This window comes from Acomys russatus, chromosome X (genome assembly GCF_903995435.1).
Source record: "Acomys russatus chromosome X, mAcoRus1.1, whole genome shotgun sequence".
Classification (NCBI taxonomy): Eukaryota; Metazoa; Chordata; class Mammalia; order Rodentia; family Muridae; genus Acomys; species Acomys russatus.
In genome coordinates, this window is record NC_067169.1 from 102528656 (window position 1) to 102554633 (window position 25978).

General features: G+C 40.3%; 1 protein-coding gene across 3 annotated transcripts in view; it reads left to right on the forward strand.

Annotated features, from left to right (window-relative positions):
• Nucleotides 1–25978, forward strand: part of Ocrl (OCRL inositol polyphosphate-5-phosphatase) — a 56513-nt gene that overhangs the window by 17941 nt on the left and 12594 nt on the right. For all 3 annotated transcript variants that reach the window (XM_051142582.1, XM_051142584.1, XM_051142583.1), the window contains exons 5-18: nucleotides 2285–2395; nucleotides 2787–2873; nucleotides 3497–3617; nucleotides 3705–3866; nucleotides 4992–5093; nucleotides 6491–6605; nucleotides 8085–8201; nucleotides 8300–8487; nucleotides 10668–10779; nucleotides 13684–13793; nucleotides 15408–15543; nucleotides 21002–21112; nucleotides 21708–21873; nucleotides 22124–22359. In XM_051142582.1, coding sequence (XP_050998539.1) covers nucleotides 2285–2395; nucleotides 2787–2873; nucleotides 3497–3617; nucleotides 3705–3866; nucleotides 4992–5093; nucleotides 6491–6605; nucleotides 8085–8201; nucleotides 8300–8487; nucleotides 10668–10779; nucleotides 13684–13793; nucleotides 15408–15543; nucleotides 21002–21112; nucleotides 21708–21873; nucleotides 22124–22359 — 1874 coding nt within the window. The remainder of the gene's footprint in view (nucleotides 1–2284; nucleotides 2396–2786; nucleotides 2874–3496; nucleotides 3618–3704; nucleotides 3867–4991; nucleotides 5094–6490; nucleotides 6606–8084; nucleotides 8202–8299; nucleotides 8488–10667; nucleotides 10780–13683; nucleotides 13794–15407; nucleotides 15544–21001; nucleotides 21113–21707; nucleotides 21874–22123; nucleotides 22360–25978) is intronic.

Genomic DNA, 25978 nt, shown 5'->3' on the forward strand with positions numbered 1-25978 from the left:
AAGGGAAGATTGGGTCATGGAATAATTTGTTGTATTTTCTAAGCAATATATTAAGAGCACACCCAGTGATAAATTGCAAACAATTCTGGAATCTTCTGGCAATTAACTAGATCTATTTTATATTTACTAAAAATCTGTCTTTGAAGAATTGTAGAAAAAAAAAGAAAGGAACCTGGTACTGAATTTGTATCAATGGAGATGGCTTTGTTTTACCTGCTCTGATTGTAACTGACATGAGAAAGGAAGGACCCGGGTCCTGAAGCTTTCCCAGTATCTTTAGGCTGCTCCTAGTTGACCCTCGTCTCCCTGCCTTTGTTCGCCTCTGTACAGTGGATCCCCCATTAAGTATCTTATCTCTGTTCCTCTTGATTGTCTTTCATTTTTTTCCCCATTTTCATCCTTTTTAGTCTTCTGACCAGTAATCTTATTTAAACACACACACACACACACACACACACACACACACACACACACACACACACACACACACCATGTTTAATAAAGATGGAAACAAGAGCAGAGCATGGTGGCACACATCTGTAATTCCGGCACTCAAGGAGGCAGAGGCAGGTGGGTCTCTGTGTGTTTGAGGCCAGCCTGGTCTACAAAGCAAGTGTAGGACAGCCAAGGTTACCCAGAGAACCCCTGTCTCAAAAAATTAAAAAGTGAAAAAACAAAAGAGCTAAAAGGAGACAAAAAACATAACCAAAGTTAAGAACTAGATTGTCAACATAAACTAGAATTTTAATTCCATTTTCCCCTTTCTTAATTATCTGTAAGTGTAAAAAAGTCCTGTTCCGCATTGTCACAAGGAGAGTGGCCAGCTAGCCCAGAACTTTGTCCATCCTAATATGAAAAGTTTTGAATCCAACATGTGAAGGCCTTCAGCCTCAGACAATTCTGACACTGTTGCTTACTTTAGCCTGTGGAGAGCATTGGTAATGTATATATGTGTCTTGCTCCTTCACTAAGGAGCTTATAGCTTTAGAAACACAGGAAAGCAATGTACATAATCAACCAATTAAAACAAGACTATAAACAAATACATGGGCTCCCTGGCTCATACAATCTGAATAGTTGAGTCAGATGATAATTTTAGGGCATCAAAAAACAGGAGAGACTGTTGTGTCCTTTAAAAAGAATCTAAGCCTGGGGCTAGAGAGACGGCTCAGCTACTCTTCAGAGGACCTGAGTTCAATTCCCAGACCCCTCAGAGTAGCTCACAACTGTCTGTAGCTCCAGTTCTAGAAGGATCCAATGCCTCTTCTGGCCTCCAAGGGCACCAGGTACACATGTGGTGCACAGACATACGTGCAGGCAAAAATACTCATACATATAAAATTAAAACACTGTTTTTTTAGTAATTAAAGAACTCTAAACCCTTGGTAAATTTGCTTTCCTTTTTAAAAAAACTATTACTATTTTTAATGCATGTATGTGTGTGCACCATGTGCATGCTTGTTGCCTGTAGAGACCAGAGAACGCATTGGTTCCCCTAGAACTGGAGTTACAGACAGTTGTGATTTAACACGTGGGTGTTGCGAATCAAACTTCAGTCATCTGCAAAAGTACCAAGTGCCCTCAACTGCTGAGTCATCTCTCCAGCCCCAGTAAATTTGCTTCTAATTCTATTCTTTCCCAATTGACTATTCTTGACCCAATTCACTCTTGGAATAGATGATTGTGTTGCATTTGCAAGATTATTCAAGATCCTCATTTTCTCTCATATTTTTCACCTGCGTTAATGAAGTATAGGTATGTCTTTTCAGAACACTTCAAGGCAGCCCCACGATTTTTTAGTTAACTTAAAGTTAATTTACTCTAAACCTGACCGTGGTCCTTCCTATATTACCTTCATGTTTTAGAACACTATACAATCTGGACTTAAGTGGTAGGGATTTGCGGTGTGGGGATAATAGGAAGAGGGTGATTGATGCATTTATCTTTTGCTAGAACTTAGAAATCCCTGCATTGACATCTGAGAGATCGAAACATAGGAAGCTATGATTTGGTGTGCCCAATGCTATCAGCCTGCCCTTTGACATAGTTCATTGTCACTTTGAGTACTGTCTTCCCTTTGGCTTCCCTCTCTGCCCCATCTACTTTTGTACCACTGCCATCCTGGAGCCATTGCTCTTGGCCATGTGCTCCTTCTTAAGGGTCTGGCATATTTGTACTCTGGACCTCCTACTGACCAGACAATTTTAGAATATTATCCCAATTGTGCATTAATAAAACATTGTATCCCATAGCGAGGTATCTGTGGATTTAATTCTTTTTAAAGGTGGCTGCAAAATTCGGATACAGGGAGACTGGACTAGAGAGCGCCACTTTGAGATTCCTGATGAAGAACACTGTTTGAAGTTCCTCTCAGAGGTCCTTGCAGCTCAGGAAGGTAACTCAAGACTCAGCAATTTTCTTTCCACTATTTCAATGGGAGTGAAATACTAGCATGATGATTCAGAGGTAGGTACCACTAGCAAACCCTCTGCCCCTTGCCCCCCTGATAGCTCATTGTTTTTCCTTCAGGAAGGAATGCAGGGATAGATTAAAGAGTGAGTCTATCCAGCTTTAGAAAGTCAGTGGCATGCAGTTTACTGGGGCCTGTAATCCCACTCCTTCTGCCCCCAGATGACTCAGAGCTGTCAGGATTTCCTTAGTCTCTTCTTGTCCTTTTCAGAATTGTGCTGACTGTGTGTATTCAAGGCCTTTGAATAAATGAATAGCTTTGGGCTGTAGGCTAGTGATGGTCTTCCCAGGTTCTGACCTAAATCTTGTCTTTGTAGCTCAGTCACAGCTTCTTGTTCCAGAACAAAAAGACTCATCTAGCTGGTACCAGAAATTAGACACTAAGGACAAACCTGCTTTTTCAGGTATTGGAAAGACTCTTTTTATCTCTGGTTGCTATGATCATTTTAGAGTCAGTAGATTGTATTAGTTCAGATGAATTGGTTGTGTGGAGTGGGTTTTTTTTTTTTTTTAAATCCATGGCCATGAACTAATGCTTCACTCCTGGTTATGTCTATGGTATAGTAGCTCTTTCTGAGCCAACTTGGCACACACACACAAAAAAAGTTTAGGAAGTACAAACTTCACACAGCCAGACAGCTTAGGTTTGAATGTTAAGTCTGAAACTTACTAATTATATCATCTCATTTAAGTGACTTAACTCTCAGCTTCTGTTTCCCTCTCTACCATGTGGGAAGCTTTTTAATGGTACCTCCCTTATGACGTTATTGTGGAATAAGGAAGGCAAGTGATATCTAGAGAGTCCCCTCTATAACATTGGCTTGTATTATTCAGGTTCCAGATTGGTACAAATTTCTTTCATTACAGTTGGTGCTTCTGGGATGAATGTGAGTCTTACCATAATATAAGTGATTATTACCCCTGTGGTCCCTTGATCAAGTCATAAGCAAATAAAAGCCTTGCCTGGCCTGGCTATGTTGGAGGCTCTCTTTAGCGTCACTTTGACTGTTGGTCTTGTATCCTTCAGGGCTGCTTGGATTTGAGGATAACTTTTCATCTATGAATTTAGATAAAAAAATGAACGCGCAAAATCACCCCACAGGGATTCATCGGGAACCGCCCCCTCCACCTCCTTCAGTGAATAGAATGTAAGTCCTATGTTGCAACATTCTTCCCCCTATAAGAGGCTTCCATTTCAGACAGTTTTACTTCTGACTCCATGGTTTCTTTGCTAGGCTTCCACGGGAAAAGGAAGCTTCAAACAAAGAACTGCCCAAAGTGACCAACACCATGAGGAAGCTATTTGTACCAAACACTCAATCTGGGCAGCGAGAGGGTCTCATCAAACATATCCTTGCAAAACGAGAGAAGGAATATGTCAATATCCAGTCTTTCAGGTTTGTCTGTTTTCTACTCGCTGAGTGTAAACACTTAGATTTAACAGTCTTTTGAGGGCATGATCATCTGACTCAGGCTCCTATCTCTGCTGACCAAAAATGTACATATGTAAGATCATGCATAAGCCATAGTTTCCCTTCAATTTCCTAACTGTTAATGATACCATGTCTACTAATATTTCTATCCAGGCTTAGAGGACCAAATCCAACTCACATATAATAGAAAATTGTCCTGTAACACCTTCAGTAAGCAAGTATGTGTGTCATCTGGCCTGCTGAATCTTTGACCAGCCAGTATTGAAAACTTAAAGTCTACCATTACTACCATATAGTAATTTGCTACTCTGATAAATCAACTCAAGTTTTGCCCAATCCTCTTGATTGGGCAATCTGTCTTGAATTCTCCTCTATTAGTTTTCATTTCACCTTTGCTTATTAATATCACCTTTTCTGGACCCTGATATATGTAGTTTAAAGAGGAGGTGGTGGTGAGGTGGGGCATGCATCCCCAGTGTGTTATTCTTGACCAGAATATGCCTTTCTAATCCAAGACTCCAGTCCCATCTGCTATCGTAACATGCATTATTTCCTCGAGTTCAATCACAAGTGCACTTCCTCATATTCTACACAGTGCTAATATAAGAGCAACTAAGACAGTGATATGAGTCACCCCTTCTGCTTTCCCACTTAATATGTATCTGCCTCATCAGCATTTCCCACAATTGTCCTCATGATCCCTAAGAAGTGAGGGGTTTTTCGGTTTACCTCTAGTTCCTTACAGAAGACTTATCCATATTAGACTGTGTCCAGCACCAAAAAACCTCTTTCCTGTCCTAACCTAAAACTCTCCCTTAATAAACGGGGTTTAGCTGAATAGAAATTTGGCAAAACAGTTGTTTGTATAAAACACAGACATAGTTCCTTTTTGTCAATTCACTTGATATAAAGTCTCGAGAAAATAAACCCATGCCTTTATATTCTACGTGCAAAAGTTCTTATGTATGTGGCAAAACACTTTGAAGAGTTCTGTTAATCAAAATACCCTTTAATAGAAATGATAAAAGCAGCATTGTTTGCTCATATTTGATCTTTGTTTTCAAATTATTTTTTTCTGTAATGTTTTAGATTTTTTGTTGGAACTTGGAATGTGAATGGCCAGTCTCCTGATAGCAGCTTAGAACCTTGGCTGAACTGTGATCCAAATCCTCCTGATGTTTACTGCATTGGGTAAAGACCACTTCTGGGCCTTCCTTTTCCTGTACCTGCTGTTAGTGTAGCATGGCTTTGGCCTCCCTCTTATCTTTGTGTATGTGTTTGTGTGTGTAAACATGTTGATGTATGCCTGGGCGCCCCAAAGGTTATCAGGTGTCTTCCTTCGTCACTCCATCTTTTTTTCTTTGCATATTTTATATTCCTTAACCATGTCATTTATGTATATAATGAATTTTAAGTGTGTATACTCCCTATTTCTCTCTGTGTCTCTGTCTCTGTGTCTCTGTGTCTCTGTCTCTCTCTCTGTCTCTCTCTCTGTCTCTCTCTCTCTCTGTCTCTCTCTGTCTTTCTCTGTCTCTCTCTCTGTCTCTGTGTCTCTGTCTCTGTCTCTCTCTCTCTCTCTCTCTCTCTCTCTCTCTCTCTCTCTCTCTCCTGCTGCTGCAACCCTTCTTCCCAACAAATCCCCTTACTGCATTCATGTCTTCTTTATATGTGTGATCCCCTAAGTTTAGTTGGAATTTCTTATGTGGGCCCCTCCCTTCTGCATGATGAAATGTTGATGGGCCCAATCTTGTGCAGGTCTCCTGCAGACAACCACAGCTGTAATGACTTCAGGAGAACAGTGGCTATGTCATCCAGAAGATGTCCTTTTGTTGTACATGTCCCCATCTTCTGGCTCTTTCACACCCTCTTTCACATATCTTTGGGCCTTGGAATGTGTAATGTGCTGTTCCATAGTGGCAGAGCACTCCACCATCACTAATTCTCACACTTCGAACAGCTATGAGTCCCTCTGTTAGCTGCCACCCACTTCTATGATAAAAGCCTTCTCTACCTGATCTTTTAGATGGGGTCTCTCACTGAACCAGGACTTCACCTAGAGATCCTCCTGTCTCTTCCTCCCCAGTGCTGGGATTACAGACATATGCCTACACACTCAGCTTTTTTATGTGGATGCTGAGGACTGAACTCAGGTCCTCACACTTGTATAGCAAGCACTTTACTGACTGACACATTTCCCCAGCCTTCTTCATCTTCCTATTTTTTTCTAAAACTTGTTTGGCAGAAACTTGCTGTGGACTATATGTGAGGGTTAATTTGTAGGACAAAAGAAAACATGAATGAAACCCATAGGACACTGTTCATCATAGAAACGTGAGATCATTCTTAAGGGATTATTCAAAGGCTGTAAAAGAAAAATTTCACTTCTGTCCTTATGAGAATTTTGTTATTTTTCAGTTTTTGCATAATCTATGAATATACTGGTGAGAATTCTTTAGACAACTACATGTCTTTTATAAATATATCTCTTACTCTTTATTCTTTCCTCTAATGTCTTAGCAAATGGGAAAGGAGGTAGCCAAAGAAAATTGTGGCTGTGTATAGTGCCTGCATCCATTTTTCCCCCTCAGATTCCAAGAGCTGGACTTGAGCACAGAAGCCTTTTTCTACTTTGAGTCAGTGAAAGAACAAGAATGGTCCCTGGCCGTGGAAAGGGGTCTGCCTTCTAAGGCCAAGTATAAAAAAGTAAGCTGCCCTGGATTCTCTTTTTCAGTATAGAATTAAGTGTAACACACTGGGAGTTTTTCCATTATCTGAACTTCTTCCAAAGGTTTTTAAATAATCACCTTCTTCTCCATATGAAACACTGTCCTATGTGAGACTACTCTGAGGGAAAAACCATAAGCTTTCTGATCAAAAATTATCATTGCTGAAATAGCTTTTAGAAGAAATATATATATATATATATATATACATACATATATATATATATATATAAAAAAGCATAACAATATGAAATGCCTACAAGGAAAGCAGTATGAAGTGTATAGGGTGTATATGGTATACTTTAGATTCAGAACAGGAATAGCAGTGTTGGGGAATTTAAGCTAATTCTACACTTCTCTGTAAGTCAAGAATAAAGTTGATTTTAACAAGGTGGTCCAATCCGTGAGTCTTTAGAAGATATCTGCTAGCTGGGCGGTGGCGGCACACACCTTTAATCCTAGCACTTGGGAGGCAGAGACAGGCGGATCACTGTGAGTTTGAGGCTGCCCTGGCCTACAGAGTGAGTCAGGACAGCCAAGGCTACCCAGAGAAACCCTGTCTTGAAAAACCGAGGAGGAGGAGGAGGAAGAAGATATCTGCTAGAGGCATTTAGGAGAGTTATGTTCACCTTAAGAGTACTACCCTAAGCTCAGACAGAGCATTCTAGTGTTCTTCTATGCTTTTGAACAGTTTATGTAAATAGCATAAGTCTCTAAGCTGCTACAGCTCTCTAGCTCAAGTTTAGGTTAAAAAAAATCAAAATTAAAGGGATCACTGTTTATAGGTTTAAATATCTTAGACAATGAGAATGTGTGGGACAGTCTGAAATGCTGGACCAGTTGGGATCAGAGTCTAGGAATGAGAAGCAAGAGGAACAAGCTAAGCTAAAGGCTATTCTTTACTATTTGAACTTTCCATTTATTCTCAGTAAGCCACAAAGTGATGTAATCAAAGACCTGAAACTGGGGATATGGGACAGTGGTAGAGTACCTGCATAGTGTGCTCAGGATCCTGTATTTGAGCCTCAGCACTGATAAATAGAAGGAGAGAGAAACATAGACATACACACAGAGAGACAGAGAAAGACACACACACACAAACACACAAGAAGGGGGGCAGAAAGAGAGACAAAGTCAGAGAGAGAAAGGGAGGAAGAGAGGGGGGAAGGGAGGAAGTCAGAGAGAGAGAGAGAGAGAGAGAGAGAGAGAGAGAGAGAGAGAGAGAGAGAGAGAGAGATTATATACTGTCCCTCAAGGTTTTTGACTCTTAGTAATCAAAGCCAGACTAAAGCTTCCACAGAAAATCCTGGTTTCCAATTTGTGGGGCCCAATAGGAGCTTAAAGGATGCAGATCTAGATCTGGATGTTACTAATCACTTGATTGGTCATCCTAGGAAGTTAGCTATAAACCAGAGAATGATATTTTTATTTGCTGTCTGTAACTCCCTGGAATTCATAGGTTCAACTGGTCCGCCTTGTGGGGATGATGCTTCTTATATTTGCTAGAAAAGATCAGTGTCGATATATCCGTGATATTGTTACAGAAACAGTTGGAACTGGAATCATGGGGAAAATGGTGAGTTACTTTGGCAATTAATTTGATTATTGTTGATATCTATGTGAAATGCAGTTGCTGCTTGTGTTAACTAACTTTATAATTACGTTGGCTAACAGGGAAACAAAGGTGGAGTAGCTGTGAGATTTGTTTTTCATAACACCACTTTCTGCATTGTCAACTCCCACCTGGCTGCCCATGTGGAAGAGTTTGAAAGAAGGAATCAGGATTATAAAGACATCTGTGCAAGAATGAGTTTTTCGGTCCCCAATCAGACTCTCCCACAGTTGAATATCATGAAGCATGAGTAAGTGCTTATCTCACCGTGGCCTTTGACTAAGGTTATAACTGACCAAATAGAGTGAGAAGCTCAGGAGATGTGAAGACTGAGAGAGTACCATCTGGGGATTTGGGTCTCAAAGAAGAGAATGGTATTTAGCAATAACAGACTCGCTGAGGCAGAGACATTAGGTTTGGCATTAGGCGGATAGGGGATTGGTATTAATGTGGCTTCTAAAATAATGCTGAAGGAGTCTATGAGTTGGAGTAAGATTTTTAAAATAAAACAGAAGTGTTCATTAGTATAATTACAGAAGATAAAATGAATAAACATTATTTAAAATCCTTTACTTCTTATCTTCTATTCTCTCCAGCCAGTCCCTCTCTCCAAAGAACACTGTCTTTAACATTTGGCTGTGGATCTTTCTAGAGCTGCACTGTCTAATATGATAGCCAACATCTGGATGTTGGGTATTAGAAAGTCCTTAGTCAAAGTGAGAGGTCTGTAAGCAAAAGCCATATTGAGTTTTGAAGACTTCTTGGAGAAAATGTGGGCTACTTTAATTTACAAAATGTTAATCACATATTAATAATTTGGATGGATTGAGTTAAATAAATAAAAGGTTTTTTTCTTTTATATTTTAAGTGCATCTACTAGACAATTTAAAAGGATATGGAGACATGCATTATTTCACTGAACAGTCTCTTCTAGACTTTTCTCCTTACATACACAGACACATATTTGTTGTATGAGAAGAGATTGCCCTACTATCTCTTTCTAACTTTGTGCCCGCATATCTACATTATTCTTTTTAATGGTTGTGATTTTATATATATAAAAGGGGGGGTGCTGCTGGACATGGTGGCGCACGCCTTTAATCCCAGCACTCGGGAAGCAGAGGGGACAAATCTCTGTGAGTTCGAGGCCAGTCTGGTCTACAAAGTGAGTCCAGGACAGCCAGGGCTACACAGAGAAACCCTGTCTCAAAATACCAAAAACAAAAAACAAAAAAGGTGGTGGCAAAGAATGAGATTTCATAAAGACAGAATCAGAGATCCATTGGGAGGTGATAGAAAATACTCTGTTGTAAAGAAATGAATATTGGTCTTTGAATTTCTTTTTTGGTTTGGTTTGGTTTGGTTTTGCAAGTCAGGGTTTCTCTTGTTGTCCTGACTGTCCTGGATGCATTTTGCAGACCAGGTTGGTCTCGAACTCACAGAGATCCACCTGTCTCTCCCTATGGAGTGCTAGGACATAAAGGTGTGCACCACCATGCCCCGGCTCTGGTCTTTGAAATTCTAAAAGGGTGATTTGGAAGAAGTAGTATGAGGTGAGAATTGTAGTAAATTGAAAGGTAATTTAGGAATATTAGAAGCAGTGGATATGAAGAGAATTATTGAACAACTAGGGAAAGATAGTGGTATTTGAGTGTGTCCGTATTGTCACAACAATTAGACTCATATAGAATTCTCAAAGCCAAGGCCTTGAAATGTATAACCATGAAATCACCAGCAGTTTCATAAATGTATTTTCCAAGAGTCCAAAATGTTGCTGTTGCTTTGAGAATTTTCAGTGATTCGAAAGGGCCTTATTTTGATGTGGTCATTTCAGGGTTGTCTTCTCAGCGCATCTCAAATCCTGGTGCTTGGACTGAGGACTTAGGTGCCAGTTTCTTTCTTGTAACTTGAACTTCAGGTTTTAACTTCATGTGTCCGGTTGGCCACAGTATAGAGCTGGGACTTCATTATCCTCCTGGGCTCTGTCAGTCATTCTCTCACAGAGAGCCTACAAAACCTCAGAGCTCTGGGAGGGGAAAAAACATTAAGATTTCTCTTAGCCTAGAGACCTGGCAGGCAGCCAGAGAAAAATTTGAAGCTAATCCAGCAAATAAACTGCATGCTTCTCAGTCAATTAACTCCTTAGCTTCCAAATCCCACATGTATACTGCATTCCCCCGTTTTCATTTGGCTTTATGTGGTGTGCCTATTTTCCCCAGATATTTTATAATCTATTGTCTTTCTTAGGTATTGGCAGTACTTGCCCCTAAAGAATTGATTACAGCTTTAAACCCCTTGTCAGTGATAAATAGATCCTTATAAATAATCTATCCATTGTCTTTTCTCCATCCTCCTCTGATTGGCTTTCATCTTAATTGCTGCTATTTTAATTTATCTCTGGTCTGTTCTAATCTATTTCTTGGTCCTCAGTGTTGTCATATGGTTGGGAGACTTGAACTACAGACTTTGCATGCCTGATGCCAATGAGGTGAAAAATCTTATTAATAAAAATGACCTTCAGAAGCTCTTGAAATTCGACCAGGTAAGTGAAGTTTCAGTGGCAGAGATTGGTAAGGTTCTAAGCTAGACATATGGTAGTCATGGCTTATGCTAGAAAGAGATGGCAAGTTCATACTATCTTACAATGATATTGTGGCTGGCACTATATAGATATTTGGAGTGCCTTGATTAAAAGTGCTACGATTCAAAGGTGATAATGTTGGTGACAAAAAGCCAATGTAAAGTTCATTTAGTAAGTCATTATCATGCAGAGATTTTTAGAGATTTGTATCAATGGTCTGGAGAATGGATGAGGTTAACTGGAGAATACTTCCTAAAGGAAGTGGGCCTTGTGCTCTGATGATGTGGTGTAGCAGATGGAACGGGAAAATAGTTCTATGGTTACTTGGCAGGCTTAGAGGTAAAAGAGGGAGTAAAGCACTAAGAAAAGAAGGTTGTTTGGAATGGATAGCATAATCTATAATCTAATAGGAACTGATAAATTGGTGTTAACTATTGTTTACCTGTTTGTGTTAAAAGCGTATAAAGGGCTAGGAAAGTGGCTCCATGGATATAGTGTTTGTTGAGTTAGGGTCCTCAACACCCATGTAAAAGCCAGGCATAGTAGCATGTGTCTGGAACCTCAGCTCTGGGCTGCAGAAACAGGTATATCCCAAGGGCTTACTGGCCACGCAGCCTAGTCCAAACAGTGAGCTCCTGCTTCAATGAGAGACTCTGTCTCAAAATGTATGGTAGAGAAGTGATTGAAAAAACCATTCTGACACCACCCTCTGACATCTGCACATTCCCACACAGATACCCACCCACATATAAACAAAGAACAACAACAAAAGTCCTTGTGGGAAAACAATTGATTATGTAGTACTCAGACAAAGCCTGATATTCAAGAAACCAGGATCTGTGTATAAAAGCCACTATATTGGTGTGTAAACCTGGTAAATGAGTTGAATTTTTATTTACATACATTTATCTCTTCCTTTTGAACTAGAGTATCATTATAAAGCCTATCCTAGCCTGGAACTAGCTGTATAGCATAGGGCTAGACTTGAACTTATGGTCCTCCTGCCTCTGCTTTCTAAATGCTGCCATTACAAGCATGTGCCAGTGTACCTTGTTCATACAAATAAATTTTTTGGAATATAGGTACAGGCCAATAAAAAGGAATGTTCCTTCATGTCCTTTGATATTTGGTTAATATATATATATATATATTGTACATAGCTATTGTGTTTATTGTGATATATCTGCAAGTCTATTCAGAGTACAATAATCAAATCCAACCTCTGAGAGTTGGGGAATGTGGCTCAGTGGTAGAACATTTGCATAATCTATGTAATGCTGCGATGCAATCTATAGCACTAAAAAAAAAAAAAAAATCCCACCTTATTTTTCTTCAACCTCCTCTCACATCCCACTTTCTGATAATCACTATTCTACATTTAAGTTGACTTCTTTTGGCTTTCATTCCTGAGAGCTAACATGTAATATTTGTCTTTCCGTGTCTGATTTATTTAATTTAACATTAACTTTGTCTAGCCCATCCATTTTTCTGCAAATGACAGTATTTCATCCATTATGGCTGAATATTTTATGTGTGCATCACATTTTCTTTATCTAGTCATTGTTTTCTTAAAGATTTGTTTATTTATTTTATGTGTATGAGTGCTGTTTTCATGCACACCAGAAGAGGTAATCAGATTCCATTACAGATGGTTGTGAGCCACCATGTGGTTGCTGGGAATTGAACTCAGGACCTCTGGAGGAACAGACAGTGCTCTTAACTGCTGAGCCATCTCTCCAGCCCTATCTAGTCACTGTTAACAGGCATTTTTCTCGGGCACTTTCCTTATATTCGGCTATTATGAATAGTGCCACACTGAACATGTATGTGCACATATCTCTTTCGGATGCTGATTTCACTTCCTTTATCTACCCAGAACATCTTGTTACTGGAAAGAAAGTAAACACTTCTTAATGAGGAAAGACAATGGTGGCCTTTTTGACCTTTAGACACGGTAAAAGTTCAGGTGTTTTGCCCTCCAGTAGTTTTTATAGGGAGCCTTTTTATCTAGCTACCTTTACACTGAAGTTGAATGGCTAATTTGTTTGTATTTCTTCCCCTTTCTTGCCTCCAGAAGGGGTAGAGTTGGGATTCATTCTGAGTCTCGTGTAACTTTGGTGAAGTATCTGAGTGAGGATAATTTACAACAGTGGATTGCAGGGCTGAAGAAATGACATGTGCCTTGCAAGCATGAGGGCCTGAATTTGTATCTTAACATCCATATAAAAAGCCGAGCATGGCCACATACACCTGAGACCCCAGCATTAACAGGGGGAGGTAGAGACAGGAGGATTACTGTGTGTATGTATGAGCATGGGCCAGTACGTGTGAATGTAGTGCCTGCTGGGTCCGAAGGCAGCTGTGAAATCCCATAGAGCTGAAGTTGCAGGTCCCTGTGAGCCATCCAATAAATCCAGGTCCTCTGCGCGCTCTTAATTATTGAGCCATCTCTATAGCCCCAGTTTACCCATTTGGAAAAAAAATACATTAATTAGCCACTAAAATTCGTTTCAGAAATTATCTTTTAAGCTTTGTATGCTTTTTGTTGTAATTATAACTATGCTAGATCATTCTTGCCAAGTTCTAAGCAATGTAGGGTTATTCTGTGTTCTTGTTTCCACAATTTTATCCTGGCCACAAATGGCAATAAAATGGCACTGTGCTAAAAACAAGTATTATTAGAATACTAATTCTATGTCATTGTTGACACTGAATTCAAAAGATAAGAAATCTTATCTGTGTATTTTTCCACAGTTGAAAAGGCTGTGGAACTGAATACCTAGAAAGGAAGCAGTGGCCAGTCAGCCTGATTATCACGTTAATATGATGTTGCTGTGCTTATGTGATGTTTCTTTCTGTCCGTAGTTAAACATTCAGCGCACACAGAAAAAAGCTTTTGTGGATTTCAATGAAGGGGAAATCAAGTTTATCCCTACCTACAAGTATGATTCTAAAACTGACAGATGGGATTCCAGGTAAAGGCTAACTAAGGCTTGATCTTCTCTGTGTCCTTCCATGTCCCTCCGGAGAGGCTGGGAATTTTTTATATCAATAATTCCATAGGCAGAGAGGGAAATCTAATGGCTCAGGGTTGTATTTCAAACTGAGCTTATGTTAGGAAATATTAACGAGCTGTCAAGGCTGGTGACACTTCATGAGCTGCCTCCAATTCCCTTGTTCTAGCACCTCTGCAAACTAGCTTACTTTTTTTTTTTTTTTTTTTTTTTGCCTTCTTAAACTTACCTTCCTTTCTTAACTGATGCTCTTATCCCTTTCCCCCAAACTACTTCTCTGCTACTTAACTTTGGACAGCAGAAGGTAAGAACAGAGAGTCATAAGCAGTTCTTCTAGCATAGTCCTTGTTGGTCCTGAGAACACATTAGAGTCCATTGGTGAAGGCCTGGAGAGATTACTCAGTGGCTAGAATATTTGGTGCTCTTGCTGAGGATCCAAGTTCAATAACTCCAGCTCCAGGGGATCTGATACCCTCTCCTGGCCTTTGAGGGCACCTGCTTATATGTCGACATAAATGAAAGTTTAAAACCAGGTCTTTAAAAATAATGCCCTGGTAACTTCTTAGAAATCCTGATGTCTGGACTCACACCTGCTGTTGTTGGTAACAAAGAGAACTAATCCTTGGAGTCCCTTTGATTTCCACATCTCCCCAGAAAAGTAGTGGCATCTCAGTAAATCCATAAATGCCTGCGTCCCCCACATACTGTTTCTTTCTTTTTTCTAGTTTCCCAGGGGGCTTATAAGCTTGAAAGATAAAAGAAGCCATAAGCATACTCAGCTGCTTCAAACTCTGTGGAGGCAGTGGGGGGATGGGATGTCTTGTATACCCCAGGGAGCCCATCCACAATTGAAAAGGGATGCTAAGGGAACTTGTTTACTTTGCTTGGTTTCTGCCACTTAAGACAGAGCTCAAGAGCTACTGATAAGGACTATTTGAGTCACTTACTAGTTCAAGTGTACTTACAGGTATCCCTTATTTGAATGAATGATAAAGCTTTCTGTGGACTGGTCTATGCTCAAGCTTGTGTGCGTGCATGTTAGTTGATCTCTATCAAAGAAGCTAGAGGTGTCCTTGAACACCCAGGTTTAAAAGAGAAAGCTCTACCCTTTCCCCGTAGATTAAACCCAGTCGAGAAGAATAGAGCCTTGCTGTTTTCAATTTGATTAGTTGACCATTATGAAGTACCATCGCAGTCAGGTGGAGCAAAGGAAGAGAAAACGTTCAAAATAGAACCCTGACCCCGTAAGGCTAATTTAAGAAGGTGCTGTTCCGTTTTTCCCCTATGGTGATATTATTTAAGATGCAGACCTAAATTTAAGAAAACCATCTATTCATTCATTAGATGACACTAGGCACAAACTTCGTACTGGGCTAGGAGTTCAATGGCTGGCAGGCAGACAAGGCCAGTCTCAGTGCTTACAGTGTAGGAAAGAAGATGATAGGGGTCCTCTGGGAAGGAGTGTGTGATTCATTGGGAGCATATGAAAAGAAGGTTAATGTGATTCTAAGCCAATGTGTGTTATTACATTTTTGTGGGATATGTTCTATTTGTGACTCATTCCTTTATTTACAGTGGGAAATGCCGAGTTCCAGCCTGGTGTGACCGAATTCTTTGGAGAGGAATAAATGTTAATCAACTTCATTACCGGAGTCACATGGAACTCAAAACTAGTGACCACAAACCTGTTAGCGCTCTGTTCCATATTGGGGTAAAAAGTTGATTGCTCATTCATTTGTTTACATGCTAAGTAGCTATTTCCAGAGCATTATGTAGATGTAGAACAGGTTTGTAATTCATCATGCCATAAATGTTCTAAACAGACAATCATTTGCAGAGTTGAGTGCTTAGCACCCCTTCAGCCCTCTCAAATGCCATCTTAGATCTCTTTATGGTCCAGTCTTTTTACTGATGTATAGATATTTTATGCTGTGTAGGCACACACTGATCAGAATAGGACCAGATCTACTTATGACTTTAAGGGCTATATCCCACCTGCTACAACTCTCTCAAACAACACGGATTTTCTGTTATTTTGAATTTGGTTGTGTCTTGAACTGTATTTATAGCCAGTTATTTCACGTTTTGTCTCTATTGTGAATGCATTTTCCTCTTTTTTTAAACCTGTGTTATGAGTGTGCAAATTATGTTACAATCTTGCTGATTTATATACTTGGATTATTTCTTGTGGATTTTCCACACATGTGGCCTTATAAATTATCAGGCTATAACTAATGTGGTTCTTACCAGGGTGATAGTCTACTGCCTGGTTTTTCGTTCTAGGTCAACCGCTTTGTAATTGTGAGTCTACAGACAATTTATTTAACATCATATATGTACATATATATTATTTAACATCATATATATGTATGTGTATATATATAAAATCAGTCTCCGCCTCTACAAAGTATGCTAGTAATGAGACCAACTCATAAAGATTAATGTATTCATGCATGCAGAGAGCATAATGGAACAGATTTCTTCTATGTCAATTTCAGAAACTGCTGACATAGGTGTCACCCCTGTGTCCCGAGTCCTTGTTTTGCTTTCATTTTATGTGCATTAGTGTTTTCCTTGCATACATGTCTTTGTGTGAGGGTGTTGGATCTCCTGGAACTGGAGTTACAGACAGCTGTGGGCTGCCATGTTGGTGCTGGGAATTGAACCCAGATCCCCTGAAAGAGCAGCCAGTGCTGCCAACCACTGAGCTATCTCTCTACCACCCCTCCCCCTGCCAGAGTCCTCTTTTTAAAAAGAATGTCTTTAGGGCATTTCCTTGAGAAACAAAATTAATTCTTGGCCTTAGAGTATATTTAAATTTTTCAAGATAACCAATAACTTTATTTTTGGGCCACTCTGGAGTTGCAGTTGGCTTTATTTATATTTTTATTAAAATTTTATTTGTTTTTTATATTTTTAATTATATTTTATGACAACTTAGCAGAATTAATTCTCTCCTTCCACTGTGTCCAGCTGTTTTAAACATGATGCTAGGAATCAAACCCAGGGTTTTGTGCCCTGTAAACACACACCAAATCACTCACTCCCACCCCTCCCCCTTCCCACTCCACTTTGAAATTTTAACATCATAATGATACTAGCCATGTGCTTAATCCCATACACAGCACCTAGTAACTGTGTGCTAGAAATGGTGCGAGCTCATCTGTACACCTGCATTACTTCCCACAACAGCACTCATTTCAATAGTCTCCATCTCACAGGTGAGCAGATAAAAGCCCAGGGACTTTAAAATGCCCTTGAGAGTATTCAACTAGAACTAGAGCTGAGATTCAAATCTTCAGTCTGCTCAGCTCCTAAATCCATGTTCTTCCCACTACCCCACAGGACATAATGCTAATGTCCTGATTAAACATGCCTTCAGAAGCTGCATTTAACCCCTCCAAGTCCAGTTTGTACATCAAGGCTGTCCTCTTTTCCTCATGTGCATCCCCTAATCTCTTTAAAGAAGGCATCTCTTCCCAGACACTGGCCTCCTTAGATTTTTTTTTATTGTGTTTCCTTTCAAAACCTTGGAATATTTTTCATACTGCATATCAATCCTAAGCTCCCACTTAGATACTTTAAATTTTTCAAGGGTCCTTTATATTCGTGAGCCTTTTTTAAATTAATTAATTTATTTATTCACTTTACATTCTGGTCATAGTCCCATCCCTCCTCACCTCCCAGTCCCACCTTCCCTCCCTCTCCTCCATCCCACTCCCCTATTCCTCAGAAAAGGGGAGCCCCCTTTCACTCCTCCCCAGCTCATGAAGAGCCTGTCCTCTTTCCCTGTGGCCTGGCAAGAGAGTCCTGCCAGGGGGAAGTGATCAAAAAGCAGGCAAGAGAGCCCATATCAGAGGGAGCTTAACTCCCCTTACTAGAGGACCCACATGCAGCCTGAGCTGCCCATCAGCTACATCTTTGTAGGGGGGCCTACGTCCAGTCCATGCAAGGTCCTAAGTTGGTGCTTCAATCTCAGCAGGCCCCTCTGGGCCCTGGTTAGTTGGCTCTATTGGTCTTCTTGTGGAGCTCCTGTCACCTCCAGCTCCTTTTCTCCCTCCCCCTACTTTCCCACAAAGCTCCTACTGCATCACCCAGTGTTTGGCTAAGAGGCTCGGCATCTCAGCATTGGTATTGAGGTGCTGCAGGGTGGAACCTCTCAGAGGAAAACTGCTTGACTCTTGTCTGCAAGCATAACAGAGTACTGTTAATAGTGTCAGGGGTTAGTTCTCTCCCATAGTATGGGTCTTAGGTTGGGCCAGGCATTGGTTGGACATTCCCTCAATCTCTGCTCTATTTACTCTATCTTTATCCCTACACATTTTCTAAGCAGGGTAAATTTTGAGTCAAAGTTTTTGTGGGTGGGTGGCTGTACCCCTCTCTCTACTAGGAGACTTGTCTAGTTAGAGGGTGTCCTCTTCAGTCTCTATGACCCCAGCTACTAGGAGTCTCTGCTAGAGTCACCCTCATATTCCTCCAGGACCCTACCCTGACTTAGGTCTCTAGCTTGCCACAGAGATGCCCCTGCCCACAGTTTCTCTTTTCTCTACAAGCCTTTTGTCCTTCTCCCCACCCCACACACATACCATTCTCCCCAGGTCTGATCTCCACTCTTATTTCTCTCTGTGGTTCTTCTCCTACTTTGATCCCTCTCTTCAACCACTACCTCTGTCTATTCTGTTTCCCCTTCTGAGTGAGATTTAAGCATCCTCCCTTGTGTCCTCCTTGGTAGTTATCTCCTTTGAGTCTTCTAACAGATTTAGTGTCTCTGGTTTTATATTGAGGTCTTTAATCCACTTGGACTTTAGTTTTGTACAGGGTGATGAATATGGATCTATTTGCATCTTTCTACATGTAGACATCCAGTTAGACCAGCACCATTTATTGAATATGCTATCCTTTTTCCATTGTATAGATTTGGCTTCTTTGTCAAAAATCAAGTGTCCGTATGTGTGTAGGTTTATTTCTGGGTCTTGTGGTACATTTACACAATGGAATATTACTCAGCTATTAAAAACAAGGAAGTCTTGAAATTTGCAGGCAAATGAATGGAACTAGAAACAATCATAACAATCATCCTGAGTGAGGTAACCCAGACCAAGAAAGGTACACATGGTATATACTCACTTATAAGTGGATATTAGCCCAACACAGATGTCTTCTGAGAGACTCCACCTAGCAGGGAATTGAGACAGATGCTAGACTCTGTGCAGAGTACTGAGTGTTGTAGAGAAGAGTTGAGGGATAGAAGGACCTGGAGAGGTCAGGTGCTCCACAGGGAAACCATCAAGGCCTGGCAGATCTGGACATGGTGGGGGAGGCAGAGGTGCACAAACTGATGCACCAACCATGGACAATGCGTGCAGAGGATCTAGACCCCCTGTTCATATGTAGCCTATGGACAGCTGATTCTCCACGTGGGAGCAGGGGGAGGGGGACTGCTGCTGAACCTCTGACATGCACTATGGTATCCGCAATTGATCACTGCCTCTTGTCAGGACAGCCTTGTGGGCACACAGAGGAAGGGGATACAGGCTGTCCTGATACCTGATAGGCTATGGCCAGACAGTGGAGTAGGAGCACACCCCCTCCAATCAGAGGTCTAGGGGAGGGGAATAGGGCAAGAGAGGGAGAGAGGGTGGAAATGGGAAGATAAGAGATGTAATGTGTGAATAAATTATAATAAATAAAAATAAGAAAGTTCTAAAAGTACTTTTTTTAGAAAAAGTTACAAAATTTTGTAAGAGTGTGACTTCCATCTTAAGCTAAGACTTACATACTGTGGGACCAAAGTGGTCAATCCTCAGTTCTCTAAGTCATGTCTCAGATACGTTTTTTAAAAGATACCCTAGAGCAGAGTTTGGTGGCACACGCCTTTAATCCCAGCACTCAGGAGGCAAAGGTAGGTGGATCTCTGTGAGCTCGAGGCCAGCCTGGTTTACAAAGTGAGTCCAGGACAGCCAAGGCTACACAGAGAAACCCTGTCTCAAAAAAAAATCCATAGACTGCTTTCCATATCTATCTCAGATCCTTTGCTGTATACATGAGTCTCTCTCCTCTCTCTCTCTCTCTCTCTCTCTCTCTCTCTCTCTCTCTCTCTCTCTCTCTCTCTCTCTCTCTCTCTCATTTTTTGAGACAGGGTTTCTCTATGTTATCTTTCTGGTCCTGGACTCACTCTATAGACCAGACTGGCCTCAAACTCATAGCCAACTACCTGCCTCTGCCTCCCGAGTACTGAGACGCCCGGCTCATGAGTCTCCTTTTAACATGGATCCTTGTGAAATTTTAGACATTATGTAAAAAGGTAACTGATGCCTCAAATATGACAATGATATGTTGTATTGCTTGTGCTAATTTATTACATTAGTTTCTATGAAGTTTTAATATTTTAAAAATAATACATGTATATCATGATGTTAGAAGTCCTGTGTTATTTGAAAACTTTCTTCACCCATTCATTAGTCCAAATGACCTGTCTGTTGTCATGGTTTTATTCTAGGACATTTTGTGGTGGCTTTTTTCCAAAGTAGTCGCCAGCTTCACTTACTAATACCATGCCTTTTCTGTTCCATAATCTGAGCAATTATCTGATTCCTGCCAGTGTGCATAGCAACTAATGGACTGAAATGCTTTCATCATATTTTTCTGCAGTTTTACTATTTTATGCTTGTTTAAAAAAATAGCAGTGAATGCATTTTAGCACTGTCATTTTACACACTGCAAGAAATCATTTTCACTACAATTATCACATTTTCTCCACTGTCAGATAATTAGCAATGGAGCCAGGAAAAATCCTAGCCAAAATATGTACTATTATCAAGCTTTTTAGAGATTTTCCCAGAAATTTAGCCAATTAACCTTACTGTTCTGTTAAAATGTATTTTTATAATGCCTGTGAATTTAATTTGTTTTAGTGAGTTTTAAAATTTATTAGAGGCTCTTAAAGATAAAGAAGTTGAAATAATTTCCTAGGACTAAATAAAGATCTATTTCCTTTGAAGTGAAAGTTATGGATGAAGCAGGCTATTAAAGTTTTTGAGGGTGCTGATTATACTACAGTTTATTTTAAAGGTGTTCCCACAATGCGTGGTTTTAAATGATTAGATAATCTCTGATAGAGATGAGCGCAGAGCCTGTGAAGCTGAAAGTGGCATCTTCTTCCCTTTTAGGTAAAGGTTGTGGATGAACGGAGGTATCGTAAGGTCTTTGAAGATATCGTACGCATTATGGACAGAATGGAAAATGACTTCCTTCCTTCATTAGAACTTAGCAGGAGAGAGGTGAGCAAAGCTGCACGGCTTCCTGTCTACTGTCCATTGCAGTTGACAGAAAGGAAACTGTGCTACTTAAAATGTCATCAAGGTTAAGATCATCTACAGAATGTCTCTGTTCTGGTGTCAGCTTTTCAGTTTGGCAGATGCAGGCACACATGACGCATCTTACCTTCTCAGAACTGTAGCTCCCTTTTCTGGATCACCTGAGTTAATACCTGATATGGTCTTAACAGCAGCACCTAGAAGCTTGGAAGCCTCATATTAGTTACCTTGTTCACTTCTTAGTTCGTGTGTCTGAGGGAACGGAGCTTAGTCACAGAATGAGTACCCTGGACCATAATCATGTTCATCTCAGGATACTAGGAACAACCAGGGTAGCCTTGAACAGGGTCCAGAGCTACCTAATGCATTCTCTGCTAGTGTCAGCTAAACAGTGTATGAAAGTAAACTCTAGGACGTTGTCTCAGTCTGTGAATACATGTGGTAATTACACATCTGATTAATAATGATCTTAGTCTTGATTCGTATTGTCTATGAATAATCCAACTTACTCCCCCTACTATGAATGCATGGTTGGGTCTGTCTGTTTGTTATTCCCCAGTTTATGTTTGAGAATGTGAAGTTTCGGCAGCTGCAAAAGGAGAAGTTCCAGATCAGCAACAATGGACAGGTTCCCTGCCATTTTTCCTTCATCCCTAAACTTAATGACAGCCAATACTGCAAGCCATGGCTTCGAGCTGAACCTTTTGAGGGCTACTTGGAGCCAAGTGAGTTTCCCCATTACCATTGCCTCTGCTTGCTACATACCGACTCCTCAAGACTCCCACCACCTTGGCTGAATTTCCTGTTCTCTAACCACTTGTCTCTCACCCTCACTGTCTTTAGTATTGGTGATACCTCTTTTGTGTGTTCCATCTCTTCCTGTTGTTGCCTGGTGGTTTTGTTTTCTGGTTTTGAGGACAGTTGCTTTTCCACTGAGGGGCTCTGTGCTACAATGCACCATCTCTTTCATTTCAGATGAGACAGTGGACATTTCCCTTGATGTGTATGTCAGCAAAGACTCTGTAACCATCCTAAACTCGGGTGAAGATAAGATTGAAGATATTCTTGTCCTTCATTTGGATCGCGGGAAAGATTACTTCTTGACCATCAGTGGGAATTACCTTCCGAGTTGCTTTGGTACCTCGTTAGAGGCTTTGTGTCGAATGAAAAGACCTATCCGAGAAGTTCCTGTCACCAAACTCATAGACTTGGTGAGAACTGTCCTCAACCTTCTTTACATTTAATTTGCACGTTTTGTCCCCATTATTTCTGTGCCTTCCTTCTTCTTCTGGGGTCCAGGGAACAGACAAATGATACGGAAGAATGTCACTTTATCTTAGCACTACTTTGATTAAATTAAGCCAAGGAGGGAAGAGGAGAGCCTAAGGTGCAGCTGCCCTTGATGGGACTATAGTAGATAATATATTATACTTCCAAAATAAGATTAAAGGCCCCCTCCCCAAGCAACCATGCTTCTAAGCTTTCACACTTTCACCAAAATTGGCATGTCCACTGCATGTGTTCAGTGCACAATGCAGTATTATGCTTACAAAAAAACTGAGGCCCAGAGGCATTCACTTGCCCATAGTCAGATAAGTTAGTGACAGATCTACCTCCCACAGATCTGACTTCCACTCCAGTGTCCCTCTCTACAGTATAGCAAATCAAACTGTGCTGCTAATGAGAGCACAGGCTATTAGGGAAGCGTGAGAACGTGTATCGTCATCCCTAGGGGTGCTCACTACAAGTTGTGGTTCCTACCCCCATTCACCATTGGTAACAGAATCTTAGGAAATGGAACCTATGAATCTACATTTGACTAGTGTTCCAGAAGCTTTTTCCCCCCGCTTTGGTAACCCAGGCTGGACTTAAATTTCCTGTTCAACTGAAAGTGAGTTTAAACTTCTGATCTTCCTATCTCTACCTCCCCAGTGTGGGATCATAGGTATACTCCAGCATATCTGGTGTATGCAGCGGTGAGGACCAAAGCCAGGGCTTTCTGCATGCTAGGCCAGCACTCTGCCAATTGAGATGCAAACTGGGACCATGTATACTGAGGCTTGTTCATTTACTGTGACTCGAGAAAAGAAAAGAAAGCAGAATTATTTTCTCTCCCTTTCCCAAGCCAAGTTATTATATAATATCTCTATTCTTATGAAGAAAACCCATATTATTTTCAGTAAAAACATGACTTAATAGCAAGTTTATCCTATTAAATTTTTTCTGCTACATAAAACCATTGTTGGATTTGTGTACAGGTTAGCACTACAAGTTTAGTCTTAGCTTATTATTTTTTTAACCAGATATAATGAAGTGAAGAGCCAAATGTTACCATTTGTATATAAAATCACATTGGTGCTTAGGCACAGCTAGTGATTGTATTGTCCAGCAGGAAGGATTAGAACAACAGCAGCCTGCTGGCTTGACTGAGAGTGATTTGTGCTGTTGCCATGGAATTGTTGCACCTGTGACTCAGAGAGCAAATTACAGCACTGGAATTTTATTTGTTTCCTCAGAGCTCTCTCATGATGAAAGGTTTTACCTATGTTTGAAAGAAAACCCTTTTCTACAGAAATTCATATCCTGTCAGTCTGCCTTTCTTCATAATTGTTTTTCATCTACCACCATATTCCCTTTTTTATTGAAAAAAGAATCTACACTATAGGCTGATTATGATTCCCCTCCTCCAACTCCCCCAGCTCCTTCCCACACCACCCGCCCAACTCCACACCCTTTCACTCTCTCTATCTTTAGAAAGCAAACAGGCAAACAAAAGCAAACTTAGAATTTTTTAAAGGAAAAAAAGGTAAGAAAACACACACACACACATAAACAAAAACCATAAAAAGATAAGATGGGAAATCATAATAATATACAGGCAAAAGACCAGTAAGACTTTTAAAATGCTCAAACAAAGCAATGTGAGCCAAAAGCCTGCTAAATTACCATTGGGTTCATTTTGTGTTGGCCGTCTCCTGCTGGGTATGGGGCCTACAGCACCATATTTTTCAGTTTGTTTTTTCTTTAACATTTATTTATTATTTATACAGCATTTTGCACAAATGTGCACCTGTCTGCCACAAGAAGGCACTAGATCTCATTACAGATGGTTGTGAGCCACCATGTGGTTGCTGGGGATTGAACTTGAGACCTTTGGAAGAGCAGCCGATGCTCGTAACCTCTGAGCCATCTCTCCAGCCCCCTTGGTTTTTGTTTGTTTGTTTGTTTGTTTGTTTGTTTTTGTTTTAGTGGGGGAGGGGAGGGTCAAGACAGAGTTTCTCTGTGTAGCCTTGGCTGTCCTGGACTCACTTTGTAGACCAGGTTGGCCTCAAATTCAGAGATCCACTTGCCTCTGCCTCCCTGAATGCTGAGATTAAAAGTGTGTACCACCCTGCCTAACTTTATTTTTCAAATTTTTTTTTACTTTTTAGAATACATTCTGCATGATTTTTCTCTACTTTATCCCAAACACTATTTTCTAGCTTCCTTTGTTCCTGCTTTTTATTTGATTATTATTTTTAATTTTTTAAAAAACAGTTTATAAATATATGGGTGTTTTGCCTGTGTCTATAGACCATGTACATGCCATGCCAACCCACAGAGGCCAGAAGAGGGCATTGGATTCCCCTGAAACTGGAGTTATAGGTGGTTGTGAGCCACTGTATGGATAATGGAACTCACACCCAGGTCCTCTGCAAGAGCAAGTGCTCTTAACTGCTGAGCCATCTCTAGCCCAGTTCCTGGTTTTTATGAAAAATGCCAAATGTATAGGGAAAAACCAAAATAATCCAGTAAACTTTCACATGCCCTACGCAAACACACACACACACACACACACACACACACACACACACACACACACACATTTTTGTGTACCATTTAAAATTAAGTGGTACTAATCAGCTCAACACAAGCACTTTAGCCTTCATCTCTGAAGGAAAAGGACAAACCTTTACATCCACTCAACACATAACTGCACTTCAGAACACTAACAGTAATCCCCAATACCATCTATATATATTCATATTTTTGTAGTTCTAGTAATTTCTTTTATAGCTTTTTAAAAAACAAAATGAAATCTTGGTTTGTACAGTATAGTGAGTGTGTGCGTGCATGTGTGTGTGTGTACATACACATATATATGGTAACATCTCTACAGTGTCTTTCATAGTAAAACAGTCGTCAGTGTTTTTCTTTAATGTCATTTGCTTTTAAGAGTCTAGTTTAGTTGTTCAGGCAAGGGTCTATTATTTCCTAAATTTGGCATTTCTTCTTGTTTTTTTTTTTAACTTATCCTTGTATACCCTCTCTTCACCTTTGATTTCCTATAAACTGGACCCTGGCTTATTTTTACACAAATCAAAGTATTATAGTACCCCGGCCATAGTATTCCATATTCTGAGAGTGACTAGGAGGCTCAACCAGCTTTAAAAAGAAGGTCTTACTATAGATAAAATAATATTATCACACAATTAGACCACATTTGTCCATAAATATATAGTAGGTAAAATCATCAGAGGGATCAGTGGCTCTGTGGAGGGTCCTCTTACCTCTTCTAGGCCATAATTGACTCAGGGTTAAAGAAATAGAACCTTGGTGATTTGTAATCACAGAATAACTTTTTATTAAATTATACATGCATAATCATCATTTGTTCTTTTTGGAAGTTCTACTTTTGTAGGCTTTAGGGCTTTCATTCTTTCCATGGCTTATTGCATTTCCATGTTATTAAATTACTGCCTCATCAGTGAGGAAGAAGTTATGCATGTTGTTGTGAGGTAGTACTTCCCCTTTCTGAGCACCTTTCCACTTGTTTCAACTCTGAAATAC